This window comes from Trichosurus vulpecula, chromosome 4 (genome assembly GCF_011100635.1).
Source record: "Trichosurus vulpecula isolate mTriVul1 chromosome 4, mTriVul1.pri, whole genome shotgun sequence".
Lineage (NCBI taxonomy): Eukaryota > Metazoa > Chordata > Mammalia > Diprotodontia > Phalangeridae > Trichosurus > Trichosurus vulpecula.
In genome coordinates, this window is record NC_050576.1 from 261,178,295 (window position 1) to 261,192,584 (window position 14,290).

The following is a 14,290-nucleotide window of genomic DNA, read 5'->3' on the forward strand; positions in this document are numbered from 1 at the left end:
CAGGAAACCTATGGCTTGGAAACACCAGACTGTATTCATTGTGAATCAGTCAGGTGTTAATGATGGAGACCTATTGACACTGAGTATTCTTGACTCTGGACAAACTTTTATGAGGCCAGATTGTTGTTGTTGTTGTGTTTGTCCTTTGTTCTTGAAGAGGACAGGGAAATGATGACATGACTTGCAGTTGACTTTGATTTGAGTGAGGAAGGGCTGTGCAAGGTCACCAGCCTCACTTTCTCCTCCAGAGCCATCTGGGTGCAGTGGCCTGATATTCACCAGGATGACTGGAGATGGCCCAGGATGCATTGGGAGACTCTGGCACTTTTAGGCTAAGGTCTTTTCAGGTGCTCACTGTGAGTCAGGTTTTATGAGGCCAGAGGCTGCCATGAATGATGGAAGCACAAGAGAAAACTTTTGAGTAGAAGCACCTTGGTGTGGCATAGTGTTTGAGCTATAACATTGTATTAACAACAGGGAAAGCTGGCTATGTCATAACCTAAGAGAGGATCTTGGGCTGGAAGAAAAAAAGGGGAGCTCATGATGACTCCTATTGGGAACTTTGGGGAGCTACAGGCACAGTGATACAAACTACAGAGTTGGCAAGCCAGAGGAGGAGTCATGACTCTCAGGTGCTGACTGAGAAGGGCTGAGAGAAGAGTGAAAAGCTAGACCTTCCGGTAGCTGTGTATAGCCACAGGTGCAAGGATAGTAGGTATCACCTGTGAGACTCTGTAAACAGTCTCAAAAGGCAGAACCATGAGAGGCAGTACCTGCTGGGAACCCAGACCTAGTGCATGGCTATGAGGAACTGAGGCTGTCCACATCTCCAGAGAAGGGTTGTTTCTTGGCAACTCTTGACGTCTTCCATGCACTCTGATGAGAGCTGCATATGTTTTCTTCACCCTAAAAATAAAATTTTCCTTCCTCAAGGTTTAAGAACTCTGATTTTGAGGAGAATTGGTGAAAACACCAAGTGATGTCCTTCAGTGAAGTGTCTGGAGTGTGTGTGTATATACACACATACACAAATATATATATACATACATACACACAACACACACATATATAGAAACATATATATATAAATACACATATATACATATATGTGTATATACACATACACACACATACATATGTACCTTCCCACCTATCTGCTTTATCTTATCTTTCCATTATCCATTAGAGGTAGTATGAGTAATGCAAATGCAAGGAGCCCTGGATTTGGAGACAGGAAACCTGGATTTTAAACTTGGCTCTGACATCTTCCAGCTAAATTGAGCAGGTTATTCAACTCAGTGAACTTCAGTTTACTCAGTGGTACAATGAGGTTAAAAACATTTGTACTACTTACCTCACAGGCTTATTGTAAAGAAAAAGGGGTTGCTAGGTGGTGCAGTGGTTAGATCACTTGGCTTAGAGTCAAGAAGATCAATCTTCAAGTGTTTAAATCCAGTTTGAGACCCTAGGCAAACCACTTAACCCTGTTTGCCTTAGTTTCCTCATCTGTAAAATGAGCTGGAGAAGGAAAAGGCAAACCACTGCAGTATCTTTGCCAAGAAAACCCCAAATGGGGTCATGAAGAGTTTGAAATGACTGAACATCAATAAAACCTTTATCTTTGGTGGAAATGTGAATTATTATGATATCTGTATGTATGTGCCTATCCCTTAAATATAAGAGTTAAATAATGCATGTGTCATAAAATAAACACTCCTGTCCAAATTCAGGAAAAATGGAGTTATTTAAAATGGAATAATGATAACTCACATTTATCTATGCAAAGTAATTCCTTCACAATGATCCTATAAGGTAGGTAGTGTATTATTCCCTTTATACAGATAAGAAAACTGAGCTTCAGAGAGGTCATATATGACTTTCCCAGTCACTCAGCTAGTAAATCTCAAAGCCAATGTTTAACCAAAACGTTTTGACCCTGAGGAGGGGGTGGGGAAAAGGACTTTTTCTGCACCATACTCTTGGCAAAAGGTTGTTTAGTTTTGAAATGTTGTGCAAAACAATGATATTTGCTAGAAATTCCTGGGAGATTGTCTCCACCCTCCATCTCCCTCCCAATCTCGTTAAACCTATGGAATTGGAAAATCTGGCTCCCTTCTCTTATGTCACTCCTAGCTCTAAATTCACAATCCTTATAGATTAAAAAACCAGTCATTTGGTTTTTTAAGAACTTTTATTTGCTAAGTTCTAAAGGCAAGAAAAGTAAGTAGAACCAAATTCATGCTTGGTCAGCCCTCCCTCAAAGCAGAGTCAAGAATCTTGAAGGGTTTGAAAGGTTCCACATCTTCCCTAGCCCTTGGCAGGCTGGCTCATCTGCAGGGAGACAGGAGCTCCCTTTGGCAAAATGGCCATTTTCCTCACATCAAGCCCAATGTATGCATTATTAAAACAATGGAAGGTTAAGTCAAGAAGATATGGGTTTTATTTTACCCTTAATGTACTTTCAAAATAGTTATCTTCTGAATTTTTAAAGAATCTAACTTTATTTTTCATTTATTATTAAAAATCTTTTTCTCTTTGTTTATTTGGGCTGAAAACAAGTAACATACGTTTGGATTAAATACAAAGCCTTTTCATGGAGTTAATAAAAAGGTCACCTGTCATATACTCTGAAGGTTACATAGTTGTTGCTCCTACTCGAACACCTTGTTTCCTAAGCACAAAGGTATTTATATGAACTGATTTCTCTAGATAGCATGTTTTGGAAAAAATCAATGCATGCTTCCTTTGTCTAAGCAAGCTAATCAGGCTACCTTGACATGTATTAGCTGTGTAACTTATGCTCCCTAAGTCTCAGTTTTCTCATCTGTAAAATGGTCATAATTCTTGTAGTACCTAACTCACAGAGTTTCTGTGAAGTTCTGGTAAAACCATGGCAAAGCACTTTGTAAACTTTGAAGCACTATATGAACTATTATCATTAGTATTTCATAGAAGAATTGTCATCATTTAATGGAATTCAGATAGAAAAGGTCCTGGAACAAGTCATTATCTTATTTTTATTGTCTTATATGTTCTATGGGTTATTGCACAGGTGGATAACATGATTACTTTTTGTACTTATTGTATAAAAATGTTAGGTGGTAAACTCAACCTTTATAGGCTCACTAAAAGCTTTAATACAGCTCTGGGTAACAGACAGGCCACGAGGGGTGATGTGCGTCTTGTCCTGTTCCCACAGGATTTTGGGAACCTCAGCCAGGACTCGCTATTCTGAAAATTTTCCACTCCATGTAGCATGGAGATTAGGAGAATTTGGCAAAACAACATGAATTAAGAAGATTGTTCTTACATTTTTATGGTTTAATGTTATGTCAATGGGGTCACAAAAAGTCAGAGATGACTGAATGAACAACAACCACAGAGTGGTTCTGTGTTAATCCTCTGGTTCTAATAGTTTATTGGTTGAGTTTTTCAAGGCTATTTTGGAGTCATTATTCATAGTATGAAGACTTGTTATCTCTCAGTCCATGAAAGATAAGAATCTTCTGGCATATGTAATTCTAGGTCGTGTCAGGTATTAGTTGCTAAATTTGTGTAGCTTTCAGGGATATTGTACATATTCCACCATTCCTTTGCATAACGGATATCAATCATTAACTTTGGATACTGCATTGATTTGGATTTCTTGAGGATAACCCCTTTAAAATGTTTGGTGGCAACACTTTGGTCTTGATTTAGCACCGTTAAGCCTTCCTTTTCCATAAACAAATCTGTTTTTCAGCTATTTGTTTATCTCTTCTCTGTCAACATTCTGTTGGTTGAGTTCGTGAAGCTTCTTATTCTTATCTTTTTTCTAACTGTTCCTCCTGGAAACTGAAATCTCTGGACAGCCTATGGAGGATATGACCCTTCCTTTTGGTACTTGGTAAACCACTAAGTAGATGGCATTCCAACAGAGTTACATAGATGAAAATCTCATCCCCTCTAAATTTAGATTGTTTATACTTTCATTTTTATATAACTACTTAAAATAAGTCTCTGATCTGGAAGAAAGTAGAGATAAAGGCTCTAATATTTGAATGTTAAGTGGTGGACTAGGAATGCAAATTCTGAGGTTTCACAGAACATCAACTAAGGAAGATTTAGCGGAATCTGGAATTCCCAGTTTTTGCCATGAGGAATAAACAGTTCCCATTTTTTTGGTCTCAGGAGTATTTTACACTCTTAAAAATTATTGAGGGGTCCCAAGAAAGGTTTTGGTGATGTGGATTATATTGATCGATATTTACCATATTAGAAATTTAAAATGTCTTAGTAATAGCTTGAAAATCCCTTTAAAAGGTTCTTGGAGCACATGTTGAGAATATAACTTCTTGAAAAGTAGGATTTTAGACAATAAGTACATTTCAGAAAATTTAGAATAAATTAGTGACCATCTAATCTAATAATTTCTTTTAAGAGCTCCTTTATACTGGCAATAAACAACAAATAAATAAATAAAATGAATAATAAAATAAGTAAAATAATAAATAAATGAAATAAACCTATTTCTTCCAAGTTGAGAAAAACACCCAAACTCTCTTATTAAGGCAATTGATGTAAAAGTAAGGAGAGATGATGCCCTTTGGTAGATTATGAGATTTTTAACTTGGACTTGAAGGAAGCCACAGAATCCAGGAGGTTCAGATGAGGAGGAAGAGAATTTTAGGGAGGAGGGACAGCCAGTGAATACACTCTGGAATTGGGAGGTTCAGGGAGTAGGAGGACCATGAAGGAGGCTAGTGTCACTGGATTGCAGAATGTATTGGTGTGATTAAGCTGTAAGAGCAAGGGAAAGGTGGAAGAGGGGCAGTTTGTGAAGGATTTTGAGTGCTAAGTATCTATTTTTATTAATATTCACTAATTAAATGTATATGCCATGACTGGTCCAGTGACATATTTTAGTGAAAACCACCAAAATTTCGTACACTTTATATACCTGTGGACTTTTCCTATCATTAACATAGAGGATGTATCTAAACACAGTTGGTGAACATGTTGGCTGTTAAAACATTAGTATATTTTTACTATTTTCACAAGTATTCTATCTTGCTGTAAAATCTATGGTCCTCTTTTAAAAGTTATAGGCATATGGAAAGTGTTGACTGAAAGACAACCAGCTGAGAGGGACCTCAGAGACTGCCATCTACTCCAACACATACTGGAACAGAACTCCTCTCTGTACCATCTCCTATAAGGCCCAACTTTATCCATGAAGTCCTCCTTGGAAACTCCATTGGAGAGTCTTTCTTTCACCTCCCTTCTGGTTATGCCGATTACTTATAGCCCTCATATGGCAATCATCCATATCTCATTGTCATTTTTCAGTCATGTCTGACTTTTCATTTTAGGTTTTTCTGGGCAAAGATACTGGAGTTGTTTGCCATTTCCTCCTCCAGTTCATTTTACAGATGAGGAAACTGAGGCAAACAGGGTTAAGTGACTTGTCCAGAGTCACACAGCTATTAAGTGTCTGAGGCTGGATTTGAACTTAGGAAGACGAATCTTCCTGACTCCAGGTCCTGCACTCTATTCACTGTGCCACTTAGTTGCTCCAGAATGCCTTATAGGACAGGTATTTCTGTATTTGTCAGAATAGCCCAACAGGCTTCATTGGGACTCATGTACTGTCAAGAGCTACATCTTGATTTTCATTGAGACCATAATGTCCAATTCTTTTTTAGCTCCCATTCACGGTTATAGAAATTTTCAAGTACTCCAGGAAAAAAAAAACAAACAAACCAAACCAAAATGGCAACAAAAAAAAACTCCACAAAAAACCAGAAGGCTGGTTTTACATTTAGGAAGATCTAGGTTTGAGTCTTGCCTCTAACATAACTTGGCTATATGACCACAGACAAGCCACTTCACCTTTTGTTTCCCCGGGCAACTTCTCTATGACTAAGATACAGATGAATCTTTCCTTCCATGTTGGTGGAGAGAATCTCCACATTGGGAGTTGCTCACACATATGAAATCACAGATCCTGGTTCCCATCCTCCTTCCCTCATCCACCAAAATCAAGCAGAGAAGAAACACAAGTCAATTTCTTCGGTTAATTCAAATTTTTAGAAACAGCTTTTTAAAAAAGAGACTATTTACATTTCAATGCTTCCAGAAAGTGATAGATTATGGTTCCTCATAAAGACTCAATAAACCATTTTGGTAAATCCAGAGAAATTTGAATATTAAGTCATTCTTGTAATTTCACTGTGAAGAAGGACTAATCAAGATTTAATCAATACCATTGCCCCCATAGGAGAAAGAGGAAAAAGCACCAAATGTGCCTTTTCATGAAGTCTAATACTCCAATTCCTTGGCAATAGCACCCCATTTTATAATCAATGATGAATAAAACCAATTTTTTTTTATAAAAATAGGAATTAGACCTATGATTTCACTGTTAAAAGGAAATCCTAGGCAAGAAAATTCCCACTGCGAATGTAGGTTGGAAACTTTTCTGCAATTTATGGTCTTTTTTTTTTTGAGGGGGAAAAACAGAGCAATGGGAGTTAAGTGACTTGCCCAAGGTCACACAGCTAGTAAGTGTGTGTTCGAGTGTCTGAGGTGGGATTTGACCTCAGGTCCTCCTGACTCCAGGGCAATGCTCTACTCACTGAGCCACCTAGCTACCCTGCAATTTATACTCTTAAAGAGATATCTAGAGCACTGAGAAGTTAAGTGATTTGCCCTGTTATAGACCCACTGTGTGTCAGAGGCAGGGCTTGAAGCCAGGTCTTTCTAGCTCCTGGCAAGTCATTTAGTCACTATCTGCCTCAGTTTCTCAACTGTAAAATGGGGATAATAATAGCATCCACCTCACAGAGTTGATGTGAGGATTAAATGAGATAGTATTTGTAAGTGCTTAGCACAGAGCCTTGCACATAGTAGGTGCTTAATAAATGCTTATTTGTTTCCCTTGTTCTTCCATTCCAAGACCAGCTTTCTTAGTACAATCCTGTGTTGCCTCATGCTTATAAAACTACTTATAAATATATAGATTCTGAGACTTTACATACATACCCCTATGTAAAAGTCCTTTGGTAATTTTTAATAGAAGGATGTTAAATAAGTAATTTTATGGTCTTTAAGAAGCCTCAGATATTAAGGAATGAAGGTCAGATCTATTCCCACATAAAACACACATACTTTATACTCACCCTGTTGTCCAAAATCAGTAAGGCTATTTTTGGTCTGACCTGCCTTCAGAAAAATGATGAAATACTCCAAATGAGATGTGCTAACAACAGGACTTTCATTTTAAACAGTCTACCATGATCTGTACGGCTCTGTGGTAAATGACATGCTAGGAGGTACTAAAGATTAAAAATTTCTTAGACTGATATTTGTTAAAGTAGCCATGTGAACAAAAATGGGAAATGTCATAAAATTATCTCGTATGATTTAATGTTGATACATTTGCATTCTAAGATGGAATTAGGCTGATTTTTTTCCATAAGTGATGACTGATTCTGGTTGAAAGGAAATATGGCAATAGAGTTGAATTAGTTATTGACAATGTTTTTTATTAAAGAAATAAAAAGATATGTTCCAATATTTGGTCACAAAATGCTACTTTTTTTAGAACAAACATAAAGAAACAACCTGAATAGAAGAGAAATTTAACATTTTAACACTAGAAGATGGTTTTAAGTGTTACATGAAAACTATTTGGAATATTCAGGAAGGTATATGTTGGTGCTCATATTTTCCAGTGTAAATAACCAGTTACTGTCTAAAATTTTCCAATGATGGTATATGCTTGTGTGTATAAGTACATAGATGTTTATATACATTCACATGAAAGCATATACATGGCAGTTGCCAAGTTACCAATAAGCTATATTAACATGGATATAATTAAGTGTAAATTATGTACATACTTATTCACAGTTGTGTTTAACTCCAAAGATGAATATATTAAAATAATAAAGATAAAATACATGAAAACAAAACTGTTCCATTTTACAGTTTTGTCATATTTTAACTGAACAACAGCAAACAGTTAAGTATGCAGACAGAACACCTACATTTTGAAAGGGTCATGGGATTTGTGCCAGAAGGGACAGATTTTGCATTTTTATTTTTAGATACAAAAGAAAACAAGTATTATAGGGAACACACTCACTTTCTGTTCAGGACCAGAGTAATACTTTAATACACAGGAGTAGTTTACTTTTTATATATGAACACTGTACCACGTTTTTACACAAAGATGTAGTTTAGCTAAAATTGCATTGGCAGTGACAAATCTTCAAGATACACCAGCTGAGCTTCACAAAAGATTTCTGAGCCTTGAAAAGAAAATTTGGCGTTCCACTTACAAATCAACTCTAGATACTATTTAACCCAAACAGGAACCCAAATACTGCACGTTGAAAATTGAATGTGGGCAATGTAACCCTGCTCTCCTCTCCTGCTTGGGTCTTTTGAAGGCTCACAGCCTATTCCCAGTCTCATTTGCATTCTTTGGGGAGTAGTATAGTTGAGAGACAGACAGAGAGAGAGAGAGAGAGAGAGAGAGAGAGAGAGAGAGAGAGAGAGAGAGAGAGAGAGAGAGAGAGAGAGAGAGAGAGAGAGAGAGAGAGCAGTGTCTCTGACATAGGAGTTAGGCACTTCTAAGCTCTCCCAAGGAAGTCACAAACACGTTTAATTACAGAACAGTTGCTCATCTATGTTGGTAGAACTAAAAGTTCCCCATAATAACAAAAGCAGTGGGGAGGGGATTCCAAGAGAACATAAGAAAAAGAGACAAAGCAGAACCTTACTTTGCCACCAGACTTTTGAAAAGTCAGTGTGTGGCTGAGATGTCAGATTTTGACATCTTTCCATAATACCCAGTCTTCTACCCACTGGAAAATGGTGTTGAGTCTGGCTTGAGAAGATTTAAGTTTCATTGGGTCAAAGATTTAGCGATGGAAGGGACCTTACATCTTGTCCAACTACCTCATTTTTTGGACAAGAGACCAGATGCCCAGAAAGGTCAAATGATTTTCCAGGGCCATGCAGCTAGCAGGTGACTAAAGAAGGATCAGAACCCAAGGTCTTTTAAACACCAAGTCCAGTATTCTCTCAAGTTTGTTTCCATTTGTTGTAGAAGGAATGAAGAATTTTGTTCAGAGGTTCAGAAAGGCTGTTCACATCAATCAACATGTTGCATGTTTTTATCGGAGATGGGAAAACTGCCAATGTTCAATAAAGATGCAGAGTACTATCCAAGGATGTAAACCCTTGCCATTTTTTTTACTGTGCTCATATGATCACTCCAGCATCATGATTCAAGCCTATCACTCGACCTCAAAACACGCAACGGACTTTTTAGCAGATAAGCTTAAGTTATCTGATGTCCGATAGGAAAGAGAGCTCATTTTTGTTGTTTGAGATCTGAAACTGGGTGGTATGTATTTCAGGAGCTGAAGAAAATATTTTTTAAACTTCTTTCCCAAAAAGCCATAAAAGAGGGGATTCAAGCAGTTGTTGAAATATGCTATGCAGATGGTTATGGGCATTGCTGTATCCACGATATCTATGGTTTTGCAGTCCTTTATGATGCCCAGCTGAATCAGGACATCCAGAAATGTGAATATTTGGTGTGGAATCCAGGAAAAGAAAAAGAAGAGGACTATTGCCATAATGATTCTGAAAATGTCATCATTTCTGGGCCTGTTTTTCTGAATCTCATAAGCTTTTTTCAGAGTCTTCCAAATCAGAGTATAGCTCGTCAGAATCACCAGAAAAGGAATCAAGAAGCCCAAAATGTTTTTGCTTAGGCCCAGCCCCACCAGGAGGGTGGAGTTGTGGGTTTTGTAATAAAAAGCACAGACTGTGATATTTGTGTTCTCAATGAAAAAAACATTGCGATGAATTACAACAGGCAGGCTGGCCAAGCCAGCAAGCAGCCAAATCACGATGCATGTCACTTTGGCCATGAGCATGGTGCGCCGAAGGCGGGACTTCATTGGATGTACGATAGCCAGGTAGCGGTCGATACTCAGGGAGGTGAGAAGAAATACACTGGCATAGAGATTAAAACTGATGCCGGCAGACGCAATCTTACACAAGCAGTTTCCAAAAGGCCAGCGGTATTCCATGGCAGTGTAGACAGCCCAGAGGGGCAAAGTCATTAAGAAGCACAAGTCCGCCAGAGCCAAATTCATTAGGAAAACACTAGCTACCGTCTTCAGTTTCATGTAGAAGTAAATGACAATCACCACCAAGCTATTGCCAAAGATTCCCACAACAAAGATAATGCTGTATAAAGTGGGAACCATAATGAATATATAGCTATGTCTTCCTGATTTGGGGCAGTCATCTTGGATTCTTTTAATAGTCTCTTGGGTGGAAGAATTTAGATTCATTTTGATCTTCTGGGTGGGAGATCAGCTTCAGGTGCTATGCCAGATTCATCTTGAGAAACAGAAGAGAAAAAGAAATTAATGACTAACATTTCATTTTTACTTAAAGTTTTAATATTATTGCCCCCCCCCGTTTTTCAGATGTGGAATCTGAGGCAAGGATGAGTTAAGTGAACTGTCCATAGTTACCAGAAGAATGATTTGAGCTCACATCTCCCCTGACTGAAGACCAACATTCTTTTCTCTATATACACCACAGTGCCTCCTGATTGCTAAGAGGCAACATAGTTTAGTGAATTCAGTGCTGGCCTTAGGATCATGGGTTCACATCTCTTCTCTGACACTCACCAGTTGTGTGACCCAGGGGCAAATCACTTGAGCTCTATGTACCTGAGGCAATTCCCTATGGCTTGTCTACTAACTCACATTTCCAGCTCATTCTTAATCCCAATACTAAGAAAATTCACAAACCAAATCTGCATCATATGAGTGGAAATTATGAGTTGCTATAGTTTTTTACATAAATGATATTTCAGTAAAATGTCATTTCTTTCTAGAAGAAAACAAATCCATTTCAGAAGGGGAAAAGGTCTAGTAGAAGAGAGATGCCATGGAAGCAGATCAAGCTATCCCGCCTCTTTGTACTTTCTTTACTGATACATTATTAGCTTCCTGGGTGATGTTCAAATTGGATACACAGTCCCTTCTCCCGACAGTGTCAAACATGTTCATTGAAAAGTGTCACAGATGGTCAACAGGATCAGAACAAACAGTTCTCAAAAGAATAGCTAACAATTGACAAAAACACAAGAAGACTCTTCCAGATAACTAATAATAAGGGAAATACATGTCAAAACAACAAGGTATCAGCTGATGCCTAGCAAATTTAGCAAAAGATGGGGCTACTTGATGCTAGAGGGGATGCAGAAAGACAGGAATTGGTCCAACCATTCTGGAAAGAAATTTGGAATTGTGTATGTGTATGTGTGTGTGTTCGTTTGTTTTAAAGCAACTGAAATGCCTAAACTCACTTTTGGCTGTATACCCTAAGGAAGCTAAGGAATAAAATCTCATATACTCCAAAATATTCATATTGACACTTTAATGTGCTCACAGGATTGCTGTGAGGATGAAATGAGATACTATATATAAAGCATTTGGCAAACCTTAAAATGCTATATAAATGTTCAGTATTACTACTACTACTACTACCACCACCACCACTACCACCACTACAACTACTATGACTACTGCTGCTACTACTAGTCCACTACTACTACCTCCAGTACCACCACCATGACCACCACCACAACCACCACTACTACTACTGCTAGTACTACTACTATTACTACTACTAGTGGCAGTGAGGAACTAGACACATAGTATCAAAATGGATGTATTTCTTATGATTCTGGGAAAAAGAGGTGCCAAGGAATTGGCATAGTATTATGGAAAATATGTTGGATCTGAAATCAGAAGACCTAGGTTGGAGTTCCTGCTCTGCTTTATACTACTTTTGTAAGCCTGGACAAGCTACCATTTCTCTAGTTTCCTTGTTTTTATCTAAAAAGACAAAGGGATTAGGTTAGATGACCCTTTGTGTTCCTTCCAATCTAGAACCATGATCCTATGATCTCTAGGGTCCTCTCTACTTCCAAACTTGTGATTCTACAAATAAAACTCAATAAATACCTCAAGTTACATATTTGCTCCTGTATACACCAGGAAATCAATAAAGTTCATTCTAAGAAATAGTCCAACAGGAAATGCCATGGGAAATGGTCTATCTTGATGTGAAGGGGAAGTCTTCAAGGTGATAAACTTGAGGGGAAAAGGTATTCTAAGGAAGGATTAGGTGTTAGTCAACTGGCATTCTATTCGGTAGCTACTATATGTGAGGTCCATGGTTCATGCCAGGCCAATGATTCTGGGGACAGGACCTCAGGAACCTGGTGTGATTTAAATGGAAAAACAGTCCTAGTAAGATTGGGTTGTCTTTGGGGATAACCCAGGTGCTAGGTTGGATTATTGGATTTTTGAGGTGATGGAGTTAGTTACAGAGACACAAAAATGGGGAAAGAGAGTGGGTCAGTCTTTGAAGCCAAGGGAACCTAGGAATCAAGAAGACTCAGCAAGTTCAATGACTCAGGCTGGGATTCATTGATGAGGGAAGGCTTACAAAACTGAGAAAGGCTCAAGGCCCAAAAGTCAATGGCAACACGCTATGTGCTGGCTCAAAGTTGGGAGGCTGAGATAGTTCAACAAGGCTGAAGGCCCAGAGCTGTATCCTTTAGAGGCCCAGGTTGTCCCCCTACAGAACCTGTCCTAGTTTGGGAGATTGATGGCAGCCCAAATAATGGGAAATGGGCATTGCAGGGCCAGAGTTCCCATTTTATTCTTGCTAAGATTTTTGTATGACTTCTTTATTTTGGCTGATGATGGATAAGGCTCCCGGGGGGCAAAGTTTTGTTTATAGAGCAGGGGTTCTTAATTTTTTTCTGTCATGGACATTCTGGTCCTTTGACAGTCTGGTAAATCCTATGAACTCCTCCAAATAATGTTTTTAAATACATAAAATAAAATAAATAGGAGTAAACCCCCCCATGATATTAAAATAGATTAAAACAATTAAATCATGTCAATATAATAATGCATTATGATATAACATATAGAATAATACATATCAATTTACATTAATACATTAAATATTAAAATATTTTAAAAACAAGTTAGCAGCTTGGGAACCATTGGGCTAGCAGGGATGGGGAACCTGTGGCCTTGACTTCACAGTGAAGTTTGGATTCAGTTAAAGGGCTGCATTTTTGTTCTGTGAAGTTTGGATTCAATCAAAGGGCTGCACTTAAGGACCTAGAGAGCCACATGTGGCCTCAAGGATGCAGGTTCCCCACCCCTGGCTCTAGAGGATAGAGTAGCAATGTTCTTGTGTGCACTGTCTGGGCAGGAGTTCCACTTTATCCTTACTAAACCTGTTCTGGCTCTGCTTCCCTATTACTCTGAGTCCAAAGCCTTGTACAAATCAAACTTTGTTTCTCTTAGATGTGCTCAGGTTTGGTATTTTTTTAAGTCAGGGAGGCAGAGTGTGGGGAGATGTGGGGGAGATAAGAATTACGCATCTGTGATGGAGTGTTGGTTTCTATAAATGCAACAGTTAAGACCTTGAATTGGGGAGACTGATTTGCGTGTGGAAGTAGTCTTGTTCATTTCTAGTCACACCTCACTGTTTATACTAATTCCATTGCTTCATTATACTGTTTTCACTTGTAGTTTAAACAGATCACCACTTTGAAAAGAAATCAAGTCAACGTTGAATGTTTACTGTGTGCCCGACACTCTGCTAGAGCTAGGGATATACCACTAAGCTCAAAATAATCCCTTATGTGATGTAACATGGTGAAGTGGAAGTTGTGCCAATCCTGGAGTCAGGAAGGCTTGTCTTCCTGAATCCAAATCTGGCCTCAGACATTTACTAGCTGTGTGACCCTGGGCAAGTCACTTAGCCCTGTTTGCCTTAGTTTCCTCATCTGTAAAATGACCTGGAAAAGGAAATGGCAAACCACTCCGGTATCTTTGCCAAGAAAACCCCAGATGTGTTCATGAAGAGTCGGACACTGTTGAAATGATTGAATAAGTGGTGGATGGAGAGTTGGACTTAAAATCAAGACAACCTGGTTCAAATCTCACCTCTGCAACATGCTGGCTGTGTGACTCTGGGCAAGTCACTCAACCTCTCAGTGTACCAGACAGTTCTATAAGATAAAGTTAAAAGTAGGTGTGGACATGCATCAACAGAGAGTTCCCTTGTGGGAAACTCCCTATACCAGTGATCTCACAGATCTAGGTCCATAATTGCATCTAGAGAGCTGCCAGAGATCTGCTTACTTCTCATCAGCTCAAATCCCCATGTGGGGATTGGG

At 38.6% G+C, this 14,290-nt stretch overlaps 1 protein-coding gene across 1 annotated transcript in view; it reads right to left on the bottom strand.

Moving 5' to 3' along the window:
* Window positions 1-7,505: 7,505 nt before the first annotated feature.
* AGTR1 (angiotensin II receptor type 1) overlaps window positions 7,506-14,290 on the bottom strand; it is a 51,155-nt gene continuing 44,370 nt past the window's right edge. Inside the window, exon 2 of the mRNA XM_036754941.1 lies at window positions 7,506-10,407. Within this exon, the coding sequence (XP_036610836.1) occupies window positions 9,288-10,358 (1,071 nt within the window). The 5' untranslated portion in view covers window positions 10,359-10,407 and the 3' untranslated portion in view covers window positions 7,506-9,287. The remainder of the gene's footprint in view (window positions 10,408-14,290) is intronic.